This window comes from Podarcis cretensis (genome assembly GCF_951804945.1).
Source record: "Podarcis cretensis genome assembly, chromosome: 5".
Classification (NCBI taxonomy): domain Eukaryota; kingdom Metazoa; phylum Chordata; class Lepidosauria; order Squamata; family Lacertidae; genus Podarcis; species Podarcis cretensis.
This window is the reverse complement of record NC_137174.1, coordinates 61,941,085-61,961,350: the sequence shown is the minus strand read 5'-3', so window position 1 is coordinate 61,961,350 and position 20,266 is coordinate 61,941,085. Positions and strand designations below refer to the sequence as shown.

The 20,266-nt window shown below is 42.8% G+C and overlaps 1 protein-coding gene across 2 annotated transcripts in view; it reads right to left on the bottom strand.

Moving 5' to 3' along the window:
• Positions 1–20,266, bottom strand: part of NGEF (neuronal guanine nucleotide exchange factor) — a 63,648-nt gene that overhangs the window by 15,881 nt on the left and 27,501 nt on the right. Inside the window, exons 5-8 of one of the 2 annotated variants that reach the window (XM_079976847.1) lie at positions 13,643–13,879; positions 12,648–12,790; positions 9,047–9,321; positions 2,034–2,194 (exon numbers count right to left, since the gene is read on the bottom strand). In XM_079976847.1, the coding sequence (XP_079832973.1) occupies positions 2,034–2,194; positions 9,047–9,321; positions 12,648–12,790; positions 13,643–13,879 (816 nt within the window). The remainder of the gene's footprint in view (positions 1–2,033; positions 2,195–9,046; positions 9,322–12,647; positions 12,791–13,642; positions 13,880–20,266) is intronic. The other variant, XM_079976848.1, reaches the window with a different exon arrangement.

Here is a 20,266-nt window from a genome sequence, read left to right as displayed (position 1 = left end):
GACATGCTACCCTCTAGGGGAATTGTGGAGAATTTCACGTGGTTGAAAAGAGTTATTGATTAATCCTTGGCAATGACATTTTATGAAGGAAAACCTGATTTCCTGATTTCCTGCCTGATTTCCAGGAAGAGAATGTAGCTTTTTTCTATGTATAGGTGAGGAAGGGAATAACATGTAGATAAATGCATGCAAGCGACTGCGGTCATGGGTGGTGCTGTGGTTTAAACCACTGAGCCTCTTGTGCTTGCCAATCAGAAGGTCAGCGGTTTGAATCCCCGTGATGGGGTGAGCTCCCATTGTTCTGTCCCAGCTCCTGCCAACCTAGCAGTTCGAAAGCACACCAGTTCAAGTAGATAAATAGGTACTGCCACGGCAGGAAGGTAAATGGCGTTTCTGTGAGCACTGGTTTCCGTCACGGTGTTCCATTGCACCAGAAGCCACATGACCCAGAAAGCTGTCTGTGGACAAACACCAGCTCCCTCAGCATGAAAGTGAGATGAGCACTGCAACCCCATAGTCACCTTTGACTGGACGTAACCGTCCAGGGGTCCATTGTCTTTGCCTTTTGCATGCCGTAATAGCAATAAATAATATGGCTTGTCTCCAATTCAGCACTGATCTAAAATTAATTTAGTCCTTAACTAACTAGCAGAATATACACTGAAAACATATATTAATGAAGACGTTAGCAGAATTTGTATGCACAGAATTCTCACTGTATTATTACCTTGAAAAGGGTGAGATTTCCCACAAAACCTATCATGCCAAAAATGAGGACAAACCTGAATAATAACCATGACACTGTTGCTGCTATGTGAAGGATCAGTTGTACTCTATTTTCTCCCTGGCATATTTATCCAGTCACCACAGCACAAAATGAGTGCATACCTAGGCATTACTATTTACCAAAGAAAGGTGAGCAGGACAGAATATGATACAACACATGCCTGGGCTTCTGATCCTGGCATCCTTCCTCTATATCTTGCCTGCTCTGAGAGGCCTGCAGCACTGGACTGAAATGGGAGGCAAGGCTGCACGAATGTAATGCTCAAGAGCAGCAGTGACCAGTCAAATTTGCAGCTTACTACGATGACACCCACACATCTTCCACCCAGGACAATCACCTCATCACCTCCCTATAATAGGGAGGGAACTGTGTTTCCATCTGATTTTAAGGCCTTTTATATATAATCGCTTTTGGCTCAAAATAAAGGATTATGTATGGGATTCAACAACGATACTGTTTAAGTCAGGACAGTGGTACCACAGGTTAAGAACTTAATTCGCCCTGGAGGTCCGTTCTTAACCTGAAACTGTTCTTAACCTGAGGTACCACTTTAGCTAATGGGGCCTCCAGCTGCCACACCGCCGTGCGATTTCTGTTCTCATCCTGAAACAAAGTTCTTAACCAGAGGTACTATTTCTGGGTTAGCGGAGTCTGTAACCTGAAGCATCTGTAACCCGAGGTACCACTGTATAGTTGTTATGGACAATGGTACCTTTCTCTACAGTATAAAAGGGGAGACTTATAACTTATAAAGATAATTTACAGAAGCTGAAAACACGAACAGGCCCCACCTATGCCTCCCCAGGGACAGCAACAACAAAACTGAGATTTAATTCCTACACATAAAGGTAAAAAAGGTAAAGGTACCCCTGGCCATATGGGCCAGTCTTGCCAGACTCTAGGGTTGTGCGCTCATCTCACTCTATAGGCCGGGAGCCAGCGCTGTCCGCAGACACTTCCGGGTCACGTGGCCAGCGTGACAAGCTGCATCTGGCGAGCCAGTGCAGCACACGGAACGCCTTTTACCTTCCCACTGGTAAGCGGTCCCTATTTATCTACTTGCACCCGGGGGTGCTTTCAAACTGCTAGGTTGGCAGACGCTGGGACCGAACGACGGGAGCGCACCCCATCGCGGGGATTCGAACCGCCAACCATACGATCGGCAAGTCCTAGGCGCTGAGGTTTTACCCACAGCACCACCCGCGTCCCTATAATTCTTACACATATTAATCGCTAAAAGCCTTACCGCTCACTGACTGCCATGACATCTAGGACATTGGAGAAGAGGATGTGAGCCTCTGAAGGATGTAGAATCTTTTTCAATCGCTCGTTTTCCATGAAGTGATATATCAGAAGGTTCAGGCTCTTGTAATATGAAGCTTCTGAGGTAACCAGTTCAAACATGGCCTGCAGAAGAATTCCAAAATTCTACATGAATGATGCACAATATAAGTGAAGGCTCTGAAAGCCTCAGTGACAGGTAGGCAAGTCTAGTATTCAGTCACAGGGCAAAAGCTCACAGCTCCATAAAGTTACCACTACGATTACCAAGCCAGACCACCCCATATGGATCTGGATGACAATGAACTTTGGGGTGCAGAATTGATGCAGATGGGACTGAACATCCCATCTGGAGTTGCTAATCAAAGTACAGCTACAGCTGAATCAGAACATGTAAGTTTAAAACAACCACAACCACCTCAGAATGCTTTTTCTAAAGAGCTGAAACTTAAGTATGCTACCTGAAATACTTAATGTTCTAACTGTGCAGAAGATATTGTAACAGGGGTGGGGAACTCGAGGACCACATTCCTTCCTGTGCCACCACATTCTGGGGGCCACATGCCAGTGGTGGTGGGGGGCAGAGGCAAAACTGTGCACAGCAAGGAATGTGAATTTTGCCAATCTCCTTGGCAACAACAGGGATTCATTCCTTTCCTCTCCAATCAGTGACGGCACTGCAAAGACTTTGTCAGTGACATTGTCACACAGCTAAATCTGACAAGCTATATGGTGCTGCGTCATTATCGTGTTTGCTGGTGGAAAAATGGTGCCAAACTGCAAAAAAACAACAAATAAGGGAGGACATTTAAAAAAGAGCTTTTGACACCTGACTTTCCACTTCAACAAATAGTGGTGTGCAAAAAATGTGGTACAACACTACAAGCAACATTTTGAATATATCAATTTTCCCTAATAGTTTTGTCTTCCAAAAACGTTCAATAAATGTTCTTGCATAACTGCACTCAGTCATGAAAAAGCAGCAAAGGAAGACCAACTCCTAATGCAACATTTAAGTTCCAATTCTTACATAACATTTGTCTTCTGTAGTGAAATACTGGTGGAAAATGCACATAACTTTTGTAGGGGGGCGGAAATCTTTGTTAGTCGCCTCATTTTCACATACTTCCCTGCAAAAATCTATTTTGATTTTCATTCTGGTGAAGTATCTTATGTATGTGTTCTTCCAAGGATAATCCTCTGTGGCAAGAAAAAAAATGTTGCAAGTCCAGGATGAGACTAGGTTTTAAATCAATGCACACGGCAAAGACCAGAGTTTGGATGTGAACTGGAATAGGGTACAACAAAGTATTAAGACTAAAATCACCAAGAAGGAAGAAACATATTTAGAATTGCCAAAGAAGTGTTCTTGGCCTTCAAACTCATTCACTGCTTTGAATAGGTCAGTGCTTAGCATCATCATGAATAAGTATTTTTATTATATAGTAATAGATTTATGAATTCATATAATTGCTAGGTAGTTGTTCCGAGTCTTCTCCATTACAGTCACATTCTCCATGCTAGACCAGTACAAGAACCTGAGTAAAGTCTTCTCTCTGACTTGTCTCCTCTGCATCTTTCAGTTATTTTCTATATAGCTCAAGAATGACATTGGTGATTCATTCTCAATAGATGTTTAGATAATTAAAGCTATCCATCAGTGATATAGTCATTTTTATCAGTATTCCGTTAGTTTTCCTTTTCCTTCCTTATAACCCCTAGCAGTTTAAAATATTTCAGCCCACTATCTTGTGCAGTTTTTCTAATTTTCAATTAGAACCAGCATTTCTGTTTATTGGAAACCTATATCCCTAATTCCCCCTGCTTTGTCTCACACCAAAACCTGTTTGGACAGGCTTAAAAACAGAAATATGGTGATCCAGATCTAGATTTAGGAACATTGTACTAGCAAACATTTGCTCGCTATCTTTACAGATGCGTAGTCAATTCTTTCAGCCTTTGTGCGTGTTTCACTATTTCATCTAATATGGATAGTGAAAGATTCACCTCTGTCAACCTTTTCAAAATAACTATCACTTACTTTCTAAGCAGTTTACTTTTTCCATTGCTTGAGGACACAACATCCATTCCAATTCATTTTTCGTTGCCTATGGTCTTTTGACGCTTTATAACTTAGAACACTTATATAATTCCCTTTTCTTAGCTTCATTCAACCAAAATTTGCCTATGTTGCTTTAAGTATGGCATGTACTGTTTTAGGTATAAATCTTTGTTGGGCACACCAATTCTGTCTCGTTATGCAGTACGCATAAAGGCCTGTGCCACAATTGCTTCAATGCCACCCTGCGTATAACAAGGGTAAATAGTTCCCAGTAGCTGCAGTATTACAAGCTGTCAGCACTCTCTAGTGGGATAGGATACAAGAGGCTTGAAAGCAAACTGCCACCCCACTCCAAAAAAACCTCATATCCTATCATTTTAATCAGTCAATTCCAGAGCCCCCTTGTGCCAGTGCTGTCAATGTGCCACTTGGACTCAATGCTGACCCATTTCAGAGTAGCCAGAACCTTTCTTGTTGCCATGAGGGCCAACATTTGGGTCAGCTCCCCTGTATATGTGCCAGATTACATATGGCAACCACATCTGGTTATTATGAGGCATAAAAAAAATAACAAATGCTTGGAAGTCATTTTTAATTTTCTTCTCTATAAGTTTTATAATTGATTTCAGTACCAGGAGTAATGTCAGGGACTCAGCGGGAGCGCAGGGAGGAGAGGAGGTGGAAAGCGAGGGGGAGCAATCCGAGGGCAGCGTAGGAGAATATGACAGCAGCCCGATAGATTCCATGAGCCTCTCCAGCGAATCGGAAGATTCACAGAAGGGGGCGCCGATGGGCAGGGCAAGGGGCGACCCAAGGGGGACACCCCAGAAGCAAGGGGCCAGCGGGGACTCCCAGAGCAGCAGTTGGAAATCAGGACCAGCTTCCCCACCAGAGCGTAGTGGGGGGGAGGAGTCCCAGGTGTCAGAGCCCACATATGCACCACCAGCGAGAGAAGATGAGTCAGGGTTGACCACGCCTCCATCGGAGAGCGAGTTAACGGTCAAGAGGAAAGTTGCAGGCTGGGCGCGCGCGCCAAGTTCAAAGGTACAGGCGAGCGGCACAGAAGGTAGCCCGGATAGGGAACCAGGTCCTAAAGCCCGCCGGAAGGAGGGGCAAGAATCGTCAGGGTCAGCGTCAGAGGAGTCCAGGAAGGATGAGACCCTAGCGGGCAGGAGGGCCCAGAGGAGAAAGGAACTTAGGAAGAAGTGGAGCAAAGCGAGAGTCTTAAACTGGTGTGGAAGGGGAGGAGACTCAGACGGGACTTCGCCGGTCTAAGGTCGAGACGTAGAGCTGCACGCTGCGGCTTTAAAATGGAAACTGAATCGCAATAAAGACTTTTGTACATAACTACAGCCTAGCGTTGGTCCTCTGTGAGCTGGGACCTGGAGGCAGCTCTGACAAGTATGTATGATGATAGTTGTATTAATCTTGATGTATCTTATAGTGTGGTGGTTTGTTTGATTCTTTTGTTATATGTTTGTTTGATTGCATGTTTGTTTACTTGTTTGTCTGCCTGTTTTTTTCATAAATGTATTTATTTTAAATTAATAAAGATATATTTAAAAAAACAAATGCTTTTAACTTTAATTTGATCCTGAATTATGAATATATACCTTTGCACCTTGCTGTGAATCTTACCCACTTCCCCTATCGCTATGTGCACCTCCCTATGAAACCTTAAACAGTACCCTTGATTATTGCACTTCGTTGCAATTGCTCTTTTTCAAAGTTGGTTCTCTCCCCCCCCCACCACCACCAAACAAAAAGCAGCCCTCATCCTCCATCCTAGGAAGCTCTCATATACTATCTAGAACAGGCATAGGCAAATTCGGCCCTCCAAATGTTTGGGGACTACAACTCCCATCATCCCTGACCACTGCTCCTGTTAGCTAGGGATGATGGGAGTCGTCCCAAAACATCTGGAGGACCCAGTTTGCCTATGCCAACTGATCTAGAACAAAAATTTGTTAAAAGTTGCTATAGGCCACCATTCTAGTTTCATTGTTCTTTGTGGACCATCACAGTGTCTTAAGTTATGGCCTTGAAAAAAGTTGGACCTGTATAACCACGTCTCTTGACTGACATATGCATTAGGCTGGAACATGTTATGTATGATGTCACTGAAAAGGATACTTCTATGTCAAGTTCTCCCCCCTTCTTAGAAAATCTTTAAACTTTGTTTTTTAAAATAATATCAATACCTCAACAACCGTTTTTTGGGTTGTTGCATTTTTTGGTATATTTATACAATACATATTTATTTCACAAGTATTACTCTGCTATTTATTGTAAATGGCTATAGCATCTCTTCTGCCTCTATTGACATCTATTCATTTTGAATTGCTATACTTTAATAGACTTGTTAAAAAATTTGCTATTCTAACTGCAGCACATACTATAAACAAGCATAAGGCACGAAGCTATTTAAATTAAGCCATATTTCAGCTCAATCTGCCCCAGTTATGATATGAAAAGCAAGGCGAAGAAAATAATCACCATCATTAATTCCGTAGTATCTGGCTTTCAAAGCTCTCAGATTTTGAACTTAAAACATCTGTAGACTAAGAATTGCTAAATAGGAAATGATACTAACGCTCAGGCTGGTTGTACAAAGTGTAAATAAGAAATGGTTGACCTTTCCTGGGAGCTAAAATCCTTTCTTGGAGCTAGGAGCCTGTCATTACTCCTACAACTCTTCAGCTATTTTTAGACTTAATAAAATCAGCCCAAAACAGGGGAAAAAATAGGTCCCTATGGCAGGAATCTTGCAGTTTTGGCAGCAAGGCATAACATCAGACGAACACCAGTCATATTCCACTACTCAAATATAACCCTCATTGAGTTCAATGACATTTATTTATGCCCAGGTAAGTGCGTATAGGATTGCAGCTATATGTCAACAATGGGGACAAATATAGTGATTGCCCCAGTTTTGTGCCTTGTGGAAGTATGCATATTCTCCACCATTAAAAATAATGCACCAAGGTAACCAAAATGCTGTGCCCAGAAAAGCTGAACTCTGACCATTTTAAACCTATGTTGTATGTGTACAACTATAAAGATTAGAAATTTCCTTTAAAAACCACCATAGCAGCTGAAATATTCAGGATGCTGAATTCTGAATTCCCAACAATTGCATTGTGCTGTTCTGCATTTACACTATGTATGATTCCACACATTAAAAAGACTCTACTGAATCAAAACAAAGAGCATTAGATCAAAACAAAGATCTGTCTAGCCCAGCACTCGTTGTACCACAGTAAAAACCTGCAGAATGTATTTCCTCCAGCTCCTAAATATTCTTTTTCAGATGACAACATCCATACAGAGTATTCCAAATGTGCTCACTGGATTATCCGTATTGAAGAGCATATGTACTTCAATGTATAACAGCTGGTGAGGTACGTACTAAACAAAACAGGGCTTCTGCACCTTTAATAGTTATGCAGAAGAGAGGAAATTACATCTTTCACACAGGTATTAAAATTGCTACATTATTATTTGTTTGTTTGTTTGTTTGTTTATTATTTGTATGCTGCCCATCTGACTGGGTTGACCCAGCCACTCTGGGCAGCTCCCAACAGAATATTAAAAACACAGTAAAACATCAAACATTAAAACTTCCCCTTGATTCGCCCCGCCCTCAGTAATGATTTTTCTTGTATACGTTTAACAGCTCTATTATTTTCTCTTGACTGGCTCTATTTTTAGCTCTCTGCTTTGTTTATTTTGCTGCATAGCTTACATTTTATTGCTTTTACTTTGATTATAAGCTGCATAGCCCAAAATGAAAAATTAATGAATAGATGTTTGGTGGAAATAACTATCAAGGCAATCTACACAAAAATTTCTGACTGGTTAGTAATTTCCTGGAGCCTCTGGCATGCTTCTGAAAAAAACGGTATGACATTGTTTACCTCCCAATTATTAAATAATTAAGTGATAAGTTATGTGCAGTATTTTGATTATGAGATCAACAATTCTATCATTTGAGATTTTGAAGGACTCTTTGGTGAAAGCCATCCATTCCCAATGAATGAGTAAATTACGGTTTAGTTTCTCAGTTCATCTAAAAACTGTCATTTCTGAATAAAAGAAAGGGAGCTTCTTCCAACATCTTTCACAATAAGGACTGATGCAATTAATTAAATTGAATTCTCTGCAATTTATTTCTCTCTTCCTAACAGCAATCTTGAAGAGGAAAGGGAAGGTTCAAGTTCAATACCATACCACCCAGGACAGAACTTTAGAGGCAGCTTTTTCCTTTCACTCTCTTTCTTTGTACCTGGTTATCAGTTTGGGTTTGGGTTTTGTCTTTCATTCCCTGCCCCCCCTTGCATTCAATGGGAAGCAAAATTGCTATGCCACCTTCAGGGCTGGTACAGTTTTTCTTGCTTGTTAAGGCTGTACCAGGAGAATGGGAGTGTGTCCATCCCTTGCCCTAACAGCCTATTGACAGCAGAGCTTTTTATATACCACAGTGAGAAGGCCTCCATCTCTACACATGGAGAAGAATATACAGATAATCCAATGGTCCTTCAGTCACACTTCTGTAGAGTTTATTACAGCCCTCTCATGCCTTTTTGTCTGCTTTATTGCTTTTGGTGAACTTAAAGACACTTGCATTATCAGTTTTAGCAACTTTAGCCCTTTGTCTTCCATTAAGGTTACTATAGCAGCCCAACCCTGTTCTAGAGGCAGAAACAGGCAGGGATTGAAAAAAAACAGGATGGCCATGACTTTTCAAAAGCAAGGAGAGTAAATTAAAGATTTCACAAAACAGTCACTTTACTAATATCAATGAGATTAACATTAAACTGTGCCATTCTGTATTAAGTGAGTCAACCCAGAGTTTCCCACTGAAATGTCAGCAGTGCAATGCTCCTTTCATCCACCCTTCCCTCAAGCTGTATTACCTCTTGAAGTTTGATCTCATCTGGCTGGAGAATATTCAGAACACCACTGCTCCTGACTTCTGGAAGATCTTGCCACAAATTAAACCTAGAAGTGGAATTCCTGAGCAAGCATATCTGGGGAACAGCCTTGCTTTCTTCGGTATTTGTGGCTTCTGTCTGTGATGCTGTGTCTTCAGTAGCTGTGCACTCTTCTGCATCTGTCTGTGAATCCTGCAGCCGCCTGGTTTCAATCTCCTGGCGTGTAGATTTATCCCGATATTCTTGATACAAGAGCCCTACAAAGCACCAAAGCACACAGATTTGTTCTTTGAATGTCTACTCCTCCAGAGCCATGTCCTGATCGAGCAACGGTAGTTGCTACTGCACAAATTTTGAATATTGTCTATCCTGGCTGCTTCAGCCAGAACAGTTTAGAAAAAGGAAAGCTGGAATCTGAAACAATGTTAGAGAAGTGATTCCAAATACCTAGTCTCCAGGACTGTGTTTTAAATCAGTATCATCATACAAGCCATTGAAAAATCGCTGCAGAACAAATAGCTCTAGTTGATGCAAGCAAAAGAAAAGCCAAAACTTAGAGTCATTAGCCTATCCAACCTGGGAAATTTTCTCCCCAGTCCCAAATATGCTGCTCAATCTGAGCATGAAGAAACACACCCATTTAGGCTGCAAAATTCTAGTCTCTTAGACATATCTAGGACTAAATATTGCATACTAGCTAAAGCCACCAAATAGCAATTAATAACAGCTCAACTTAGGCCAAGGTCAGTTGTCATGCTGGTCTAAAATCTAGAGTATAACTTGGAGATTAGGAATGAGCTGGACACATGGGTACATAGTTCTCTCCCTCTTTTGCCTTTTATGTTCTTCCCTTTCATGGTAGCCTGCTGTGATGTCTAAATTGGGCAAACTTTGGCTAGTTCTAAACAGGAATTGCTTCTAAACTATTATTTTAAACCATGGTTTGAAATGGCTTTGCAAATCATAGTTTAGAGGCAATCTTTGTATCTGCTAACCAATGTTCTGGTCACAGATGCAAGGGACATGACTTACTGAGAGAACATAATTTCAAATTGTCACTTGATCTGATCCAGCAACTTCACCAACTTGCTGACAATGAAGGAATATATAATGAAACCTGTAGGACCCCACAATTCGCAATGAGATACAAGGTCTTCCCATAATACACTACGTTACCTTCAAAAAACAAACTTTAGCAGCGCAAGAATGCTCCTGCAATTGTGTATCAGGTTGTGCAGACATATGAGGAATACTTCATAATTAGTATCATACAAGGCCACCGAAAATAGTAATAATATATAGTAACAATAATAACCAAATCCTACTATTTCTTATGGGATTTCAATAATGCCACAGCATTTGACAAAATATATTTTGGATTTTCACTAGGCCTGCCCTATAAGAGGAGAATAAAATCTTGCACCAGATAAAACTGTAAATCCTATTTTAAATAAATCAAAACGCCAGTTTGTGCTAATTTCTTGTGAGCCACTCCCTTCATTTGAAAGTTAAATGCAATTTAAAATTGCTTTCCCCTTCAGCTCCAGTAAGCAGAGAATGGACTTTTTAAAAAGTATATCTATTTCAGTACAATTTTACATTTTACCTAATGTAAAGAAAATCAAAATTGTAACTCATGAACTGCTTCACATACCTCTGTGTCAAGTACTTTAATATTTCTGTATACTAAACTATATTTAGCTTATAATCTTAGATAATACACATGATTTATAATGGGGAAGTGGTATAAGGAACGAGCTTTTTCCCATAGTGTAAGTATATTCAGTAATCGCTTCTTTCTGGAACACTATTCAGAATGGGATTAAAATAGCAATGGGAGAAACTGTACCTTGGAAACCATGTACTTTCCTGTTAGCTTCCCACACTTAACTGAAAATGAGAGATTACACTTAAATGCATTGTGCTGTTCTAGTGAAATTATACTTGCATAATTCCACTTGAACTATGTTATTACATATTTTCAAAAGCTGATTATTTCTTTTTGTAGATAATCAAGGCTATGCTTCACATTAAACAAAACCATGAGTATGGTAAAGGAATGGGATGGGGGGAAATAATACTTTAGTGATTTTGGCTGGAGACAGTAATTATATATATATATATATATATATATATATATATATAGTGATTACGAGATGGCTTCTTTTCTGAAAGAGAAGCATATACCTTAACTATTTGCTGGTCAGGCAGTATAAAGTTCAAGAGAGCTAATAAACAAGTCATAATATTGAAAAGATATAATTATGCCTCTATAGGGATATGGATAGCTCAGCTGGTTAGAACGTGGACAGCTCCATATTCCTGCATTGAAGGGGGTTGGATTAGATGATCCTTAGGATCCCTTCCAGTTCTACAATTGTATGAATGGAGCCAGAAGATCATCAAAAGCAGGATATTACTTACTCATATACGCTACCAGTTTGCTCAGATATTCCAGATATCTTTTTCTTGAATGTAAAATGGGGTGGGGGTTTTTTATACTGCTGTCATGGAAAGGCAAGCTTTGGTCCCCACTTCACAAGCCCCCTTTATTTACACCATCCAATATGAAAACGGCCTCGGTCCAGTATACCTGAAGGAGCGTCTCCACCTCCATCATTCTGCCCGGACGCTGAGGTCCAGCGCCGAGGGCCTTCTGGCGGTTCCCTCATTGCGAGAAGCAAAGCTACAGGGAACCAGGCAGAGGGCCTTCTCGGTAGTGGCCCCCGCCCTGTGGAACGCCCTTCCAGCAGATGTCAAAGCGATAAACAACTACCTGACATTCAGAAGACATCTTAAGGCAGCCCTGTTCAGGGAAGTTTTTAACGTGTGATATTTTACTGTATTTTTGGTTTTTATGGAAGCCGCCCAGAGTGGCTGGGGAGGCCCAGCCAGATGGGCGGGGTATAAATAATAAATTATTATTATTATTATATTATTATTATTATTATTATTACCGCACTGCAAGTGATAACAACAAGCATAAGGATGATGAGATCTGGTAAGATGCTAGCAAAGACAGCCAGCTCAGTTCTTTTATGAGAAACGATAGCATATACTGCTGCTGGTGGTGCCTTAAATAGTTCAGGAAAAATGCTCTGAAATCATCTTGCTTAGATGGCCTATTTTTGGAGGAAAAATTGTCCTCCAAAAACACTGCTCATAAGTGTCAAGGGTCTTTGGGGTGGGGAAGGTGTTTTTACAGATCTCAAATTTATTTCTGGTGTGTTTTATGTTTCTTAACGACATATGAACACATACTCATTAATTTCACCCACAGAAAAACAAAGAGTGTTATCCAGTTTTATGTAAAGTGGGAAATGTGCAGCCAACTTCTTTGGCCCTCTGTTTTCCTATATATAATACAGCAACAATCCTATGGATGTTTATGCATCCATACAATCCTATGGATGTCTTACTGAGGTGGATATGACTCACGGGCTAAGGCCATGTGAGATTCATTTGCACACACTAGAACCTCCAATACCATTTTAAAAGAAAATGGAAAATAACTTTCCCAGAAAGAGGAACATTTGACTGTAACTAGTAGCACACACGACTGCAGCCTGAGTGTTTGTCTTACCTATTTGCTCAATGAAGTTTTTCCAAGAGTCAGCTGTCATGGGATGAATCACTTGCAGAGCCTCGGGGAAAGCAGCCGGGCAGTCGGGATGCACAGGGCTTTCTTCGGAACTAGAAACTGGTCCAGCCATGGAAGGAGACTCACTTCGGGTGAGAAAAACAACAAAAACAAACCAAGGAGTATGGATGCCTGTTCTGTTTCCTTCCCACCCTACTGGCAGAATCAGTTCGGGCTAACAGCAGGGACTACATGGGCTGCAAGTGCTCTTAAAGGGACCAAGGTAAATAAACCAAACTTAAAATTTGACTCCGGGATCTATCACGCCCTCACTGCCACGGTCCCTGGAAACTGAGCACACTGGGCTCCCTCCCAGAAAGAAAGGAAAAATCCAGTAAGCCCCTGAAGTGAAGCAGGCGAAAGGAAAGGAGGGATGGGGTTCAAGAGGGGCAACAGAAAGGAGGGGAAATGAGGAATCAACCTTTCCTAGGGAGGTGCAAGCCAATGATAAAATTGCAAAAAGGAGAGGTGCTGGGGCTCACACACACTCCCTGGTGTGCTATTACCCCCCCCCCCCCCCCCCACACACACACCTCGGGAAGTTCTGGTCTCGGGTCCCTCACAGCACTGAGTGGAGGGGCGGAGGGAACCACTTCGACGCCCCGACTCAGAAGCGCGGGGGGCGAGACGGGGAGGGCAGCGGCTGCTTTAACCCTTGCTCCCTCGTTCGAGGAATGGACGGGAAGAGAAATGGAGGAGGGCAGCCGCGAGGAGACCTGGAAACTAAGCCTCCGGACTTGGCGACGGGTGCCTGTCTGCGGGGGAGTCCAGAGGGGAGCTCTGCCCCACATTCCCTACAAGAGGGCGGGCAGTCACGCGGGGCACGCGGCTTGGCGCCAAGACCAGCGAACTTCCCGCTCGCGAGTCTTTAGGTCTAACGTCGAAGGGGGCGCCCCCTGCTCTTGGAGGGCGAAGGGCTCTCCTCCTCTTTGGCTCACCTGCCGGGCGGGCGGGCTCCGGCCACGCTCTCCGCGGAGCCTTCGTGGTCCAGGGCGCAGGCGGCGCTGAGCGCGGCAGCCAGGAGCTCCATGCGAGGCGGCGAAAGCGACGGCGGCAGCAGCAGCAGCGAGTCCTGCAGCGAGCGGCTGCTACTGCTACGGAGCGATTCCGCAGCAGGCGCGGGGCTGGGGGAGTCCGGGCGGTTGCCACGGTAACCGGGGTAGGAAGGGAGCAGCCTGCGCGGGAGGGGGAAATAAAAGAGAGAGAGAGAGAGAAAAGAAAGGTCGGTGGCGCGCGAGGGGGAGGGAGGCCGCCGCCGCCGCCGCCACTGCCGCCCCCTCTGCGCTTTCCCTCGCCTTATTAACTCCTGAGCAGCTCCCGCGCGCCCACTTCTTCCGCTCAATCGCCAAACAGCCACCTTCCTAAAGAAGGCGAAATGACCTCCCCACACCCCTCAGTTTTTGTCCTGTTCACAAAGACCACTCTCTCGGGCGCACACGGTGGAGAACAGCATGCAGAGATGTCCCTCGCAGCTGCTGCGCCCAAAACTCAAGAGAAAGCCCCAACCACCCCCGAGCACTGGTCTTTAACGAGACCCCCCTCCCCGCCCCCAAAAAGAGATCTCTAGGCAGAGAGAGGCGCGCGCACCGCTGCAAAACAGGTAATCTCCACGCAGAAGAGCGGACACCTGTTTCCCCCAGGAGTCTGGAAAACACTTGGGAGGGGTTGGGAGTGAGCGCTCCTTAGAAACTAGCCTACCCTTTTAGCCCATTATTGTCCTCTCTGACTGGCAGACTCTCTCCAAGGTCTCAGTACAGTCAGCTCTGCCACCTGAGAGAGATCCTGTAGTGCCAGGGATTGGACCCGAGAGCTCTCCTGTGCAACAGACAACTTGTATAAGGCTGTTAACGGGAACACTTAACCCTATAAAGGATTCAATGATCTTACAAGTCACACTCGGAATGGTAAAAGGAAGGGTTTTAGTTCCCCCTCCCTTTCATTGCACGCTTATGTTCAATAATAATGGTAGTTATTATTAAATATTTGTTTATACCCTGCCTTTTCCCCTGATGGAACGCAAGGTGGCTTACATATAAAAATGTTCCAACTGCAGCAGTTCAACCAATGATATGGTTTGTGTTGTTTGCCACATGAATTGACATGGCTTTTCATCCTGAATGAAGTTAGCCTCTTATTAGGACAGTGCAATTTATAGAAGTCTACCACTTGTTATTAGTCACGATAGCTAAAATGAGACATCCATGTTCCAAGAGAACATATCTGCAGGCAAACAACAATAGATAGGTTTCCTCATGAGTTTCTCAGGGCTATCTGCCTGACCACTCTGAAGGCACAATGCTGGATTATCATAAGGATGTTAGCTCTGATCCAGCAAAGAGATTACAATGTTCATCTGATGTCCAGTTTGCATTCTCTTGCAAGCTGGAGTGTAGGAGGAGAGTTATTTTCTTCTATTTCTTTCTATTTTGGTGCACTTATTTTTACAGAATGAAAATTAATAATTGAATTCACTGTCGTCCAAAAATACAAAGATAACCAGATCTAAACTACGGAAAAACATGTCAATTCTGGGGATTTTAGAAAATCTCAGCAGTCTCCTCCCTCATTACCTCTGCAGAAATTCCACACAAACACAGGAAAATAATACACGCTACAAAAACCCTTCTTGATTTGGATTTCAATGTTATATGTTCTGATTCAGGGATATTTTTCAAACATCAGCATTGGAATTTCTATTTCATGTGCCAAATTGGAGCAAACACATCTTCCTCTAGATATTTATGCCAAGCTTGGGAACTGAAAGAAAAACTCAGAAATGGGGCACATTTTGTATAAAGGCTAGTTCTCATCTGCCTCTTTGGAAATTATGCAAACAGTAGGAAATAAGAATTATGAAATATAGGCAATAGTGTTACATAACCTATATCTGTATTCCTGGGTTTAAAGAAAAGTCAATTATTTTAATATTTTAAATACACATGCACACACACTGTATTAGAACAGTTTAGATAAAATTATTTCACTTAAATTGGTATCCACTTGGGTTGTTACATGAACAATTTAGCTGTATACTGGTATTGCTTGAGCACACAGTTTGACCCATATTGTATGTGCAATTGAGAAATAAGGGGTGGTGGTGAGGTTAAAATGATTTTGCTACTTGAGGGGTTTGGCAGCTCATAAAAGGGGCAGGGCAGGGTGGGTTGGGAATTTGGATAAGTTTTATGTTCCAGTAAGCTAATTTTAGTGGATGGAAGTAAATATTGGATGGTTAAGTTGAAGAAATTTCAGTGAGGCAGCCCTAGTAATATTCTTGCTGATGGGAAACTTGAGATTCTTCACCCTAGGCCTAGGACATGGGAAGGTGGGAGGGGCATTTGAGGAAAAACAGAAAACATGAGCATGTGGGTACATTGTACATTTCTTGAAGCATTATGTATAGAGGGGCATATGTGCATGCCCAAGTTTGTGGGTAGCTACAGCCTAGTACAGGGTGAGTCTTTTAAAAGAGGCTCCATGGAACATGTGTATTCTGTATCCATGGGGCCTCTTTTAAAGGACTCACCCTGTATGAGGGACAGAATATGACGAGGCCAGGGATTCAAAGTACCATAGATTTTCTTCACTTGCTCCCACAGGAGGCAGTGATGGCCACTAACTTAAAAGGTAAAGGTAAAGGTACCCCTGCCCGTACGGGCCAGTCTTGACAGACTCTGGGGTTGTGCGCCCATCTCACTTAAGAGGCCAGGGGCCAGCGCTGTCCGGAGACACTTCCGGGTCACGTGGCCAGCGTGACATCGCTGCTCTGGCGAGCCAGAGCCGCACACGGAAACGCCGTTTACCTTCCCGCTGGTAAGCGGTCCCTATTTATCTACTTGCACCCGGAGGTGCTTTCGAACTGCTAGGTTGGCAGGCGCTGGGACCGAGCAGCGGGAGCGCACCCCGCCGCAGGGATTCGAACCGCCGACCTTTTGATCGGCAAGTCCTAGGCGCTGAGGCTTTAACCCACAGCGCCACCTGCGTCCCGGCCACTAACTTAGATGGCTTTAAAAAAGAATGAGACAAATTCATGGAGGAGAGCGCTATGGATGAACGCTAGCTAAAGTGGCCGCAAACTCCGCAAACAGATGCTGAGCAAGATGCTGGTCCTGCGACCCACGGCTCCAAGGGAGAGCCAAATGAGGTTCCTCCTAGCGGACAGGGACAAGGACGTTACAGCCTCAGTGGCTTCCTTTCTAATCTCCATCCAGAACCGTCTTTCCCATAGGGCTTAGTTGCGCTAGGGCGCCGGCCTCTCAGAGGCACCCCCAGCAAGTGGGGGAGCTACACGGCTTTGCTGGCGACTCCCCTTTCCCTGCACGCCCACCAGCTGCGCCCCGCCAACCATAAGGCTGGCGGGTGTGCAGCTTCCCTCCCAAGCCTCCTTGGGAGGAGAGCGATCCCCGTGGAGGCTTGGGAGGGGTGCAACGTCACTCCCAAGCCTCTGCGAGGATCGCTGTCCCGCAGTGGCACGGGGGAGAGTTGCGCCCCCCCCCCCCAGATGGCTGGCAGTGTGCAGTTATGACCACTCCAACACTATCCATGGTAATTTGGGGCCACTGGGCAGATATTTGCACCCCGGCACCATATCTGCTAAAGATGGCCCTGTCTCCATCTTGCCTGAAAGGGTTCTTAATGAATCATCCCTCAAGGGAATAGACAGGGTGAAGCAAAACAATTGAGTGCCTTGTGTCCCTCGATAGCCTGTCCCTTTTAATTTATCCCACAGACTTTAAATGTCTTAACTTACAATGCCAATACAAGTATTTGTCTTGTATTGCTAAGATGGCCATGCTCTGCCTCCACAGTTGGAGACAGTAAAGCTTTCGAGTATCAGTTGTTGGAAGCTACAGGAGGGGAGAGTGCAGCTCTTGTGCTGGAATCCTCCTTGCAGGTTTCTCACAGGCCTCTGGTTGGCCACTGTGAGAACAGGATGCTGGACTAGATGGGTCAGTGGCCTGATCCAGCAGGCTGTTCCTATGTAAATTTTGGACAGATTGAGACAAATTGTGGCGGTAGACCTCAATCCTTCAGCAGGAGAACAGAGCCAGATTTCCTCTGTCTTTAATATTTGAAAAGGGTGGCTCAAAGGAAAAGGTTGTATGAATCCCTGTATTAGTAATTAAAGGTTGTGTGAATGGGAAGTAATTACTTACTTTGCAGCACATATGTACGCTCACTGAATATGGCTACTGTGCTTCTTGATTTGTACGTTAATTCAGTGTAGATCTCCATACAGATGCTTGGGCTTCACTTACACTGATGAAGGTACCCAAATTCTTTGTGTTTCCACAAAATATAGAAACTTCAAATTTGGTAGTCAATTCAAAGCACTGATTACTAGAAAAGACTGAAAAACAGCATTTTGGTCTAATGATTGAGTCACAAGATATGAAGACTCCCTCATAATATTGCCAGCATTCCTGCAGAGATAATGCTAAGTCACATATATGATGGAAGAGAGGGTTGTGGGGGTCGATCCTGATATTAGAACCAACCTCAGATTATAGGCATGAGTGAAGCTGTGCAAAGGTTATGTAGAAAGGAATCCTTTACTAAATAAATGAATAAACCGAAGAACCAATTAGATGAACCAGGAATCAACCTGACTGCAATGCATAACCTAGATTCAGTGTCTATTACCTGAATTTGGGTTTTGAGGAGTACTGCATAGGGTAATGGGAAATGGGTGTGTACAGTATACCACTTCCTTTCTGAGGTAAAAGAAAGTAGGAAGACTTTGATTAAGCAAAAGTAGTAATAGAAGTTGTGTGCTAATGGACTGCCAGCTAAAAGGGAAGAAACAGTAAAGAGGAAGAAATAAAAATGTGCATAGTAGAAGATTGGATTTGAAACTACTCAGGTATCTGTTGAAAAACAATACAGCAAAATATAGCAGGATCGTTTCCAATACCTAATTTAAAATTATTTAGACCTTGGATACTTGATCTCTTTAAAGATTCTATCCCATCATTGCATTTGAACAAATTACTTCTAAAATGCCTTATTACTCCTTTGTACCACAAATGGATAATAATGAATTGTGACGTTATTTCTTCCAGTGTTATCTTCCAGTAACACATTTTTTGAGCAAAGTGATCAGTTAACTTTAATCTCTGCACTTGAGTACACTTTAATGGAAAATTCAATTCACTGATGCCTAGTTTTTACATTTATAACAATTCAGTGCATCTGGCCAGTTCTTTAACAATGTGCTGCTAAATTGGTTTATGTACTACTAAATTGGTTGACCTTTTTACGGTTTTGTAATGCATTTTTTTCTGTTAAATTCTATTATACATAAATATTGCAGGTTAGATAGCAGTCACCTCAAAAAAGTAATTAAATTGGTATAACTAGTGCTTCTAGAAGAATGATTGTCCTTGACTCCAGATCTACCCTACCCTTTTATGCAAAGCCAAAGGCATCTCTTTTTGCATGATCAACAGACTTATTCCACAATTACATGATATATGAAGTAACTTGTCAGTGACATTAATGTGATCTTCTACCCATCCGTAATAGATTTAGGGAATGAATATAGCTCTCAAGAGTAAGGTAGAGGTGGGAAAGCTGGACTAGCTATGATGCTCTTGCTTGGGTTCTGTCCTATACAATTGCTTAAATATGACCTATATAAATAATTCAGCAGAGAAGCTCAAAGTCTCCTAATAATTTTCTTAATACATATTTTAAAATCTTCATTTATCCCCCCCCCCCCCCAGTGATTGCATGTAAGTCCTTAAGCTCCTTCACAATTCAGTTACTTCTGACATCAGTTCCTGTGTATTTCAGGTATGTGGGATTTTTCTTTCCAGTGCAAAAGTGAAACTGACAGCTTATTTACATTTTAAAACCCTATTTACATTTGCTAAATGTAATTTGCTGTAGCTTTCTTAGCAGCTGAGGTTAGCTCATTTATATCTGTCATGATATGATAGCAAAAAAGGGGTGCAAAAAAATACCCTACAAGGTGTTAAAAACTTCCTCTAAGGAATTTTTATTCAAACCAAGAGGAAATATACACCTCAGATTATGCTAAAATATTTGTGGTGGGTTTTTTGTTTGTTTTTTAAATGAGAACATTTCCATCTACATCATGTAACAAGGATCGTTACTAAAGTTAGCTGAAAGCAGAATTTGGAGGTGAATTTGGACAGTCCAAATCAAGTGAATCATCTAAGGGATTTTGAAGGATGCTACAGCACATTCCTAGCCCCTTTCCCCACTTTCATGCTAATATAGGGACTAGATTAGGGAAACTGCAGAGGAGAATCAGCTTGTGGGAGGCAGTTCCCTGCCTGCCAAGTCTCCTTTCAGTTGCCCCTAGGCCAATTTTAATCATTCCTCCTAGCTGTCTTGTTTCTGAAACCTGAAGTAAACCCTGCTGGAGGAAAGCATCCTTGAGCCCCCTCCCCCTGCAAGAAAGGAAATGTTAGAAACAAGATTTGCCAAGATGGTGTACTTTAGTTCTTAGTCTAATGAACTTCCTTAGAGGGGAGTGAGTCAACCCATAACCCTATATTGGCACTGAATTTTGCCTTCAAGTTTAAGTCAGATTT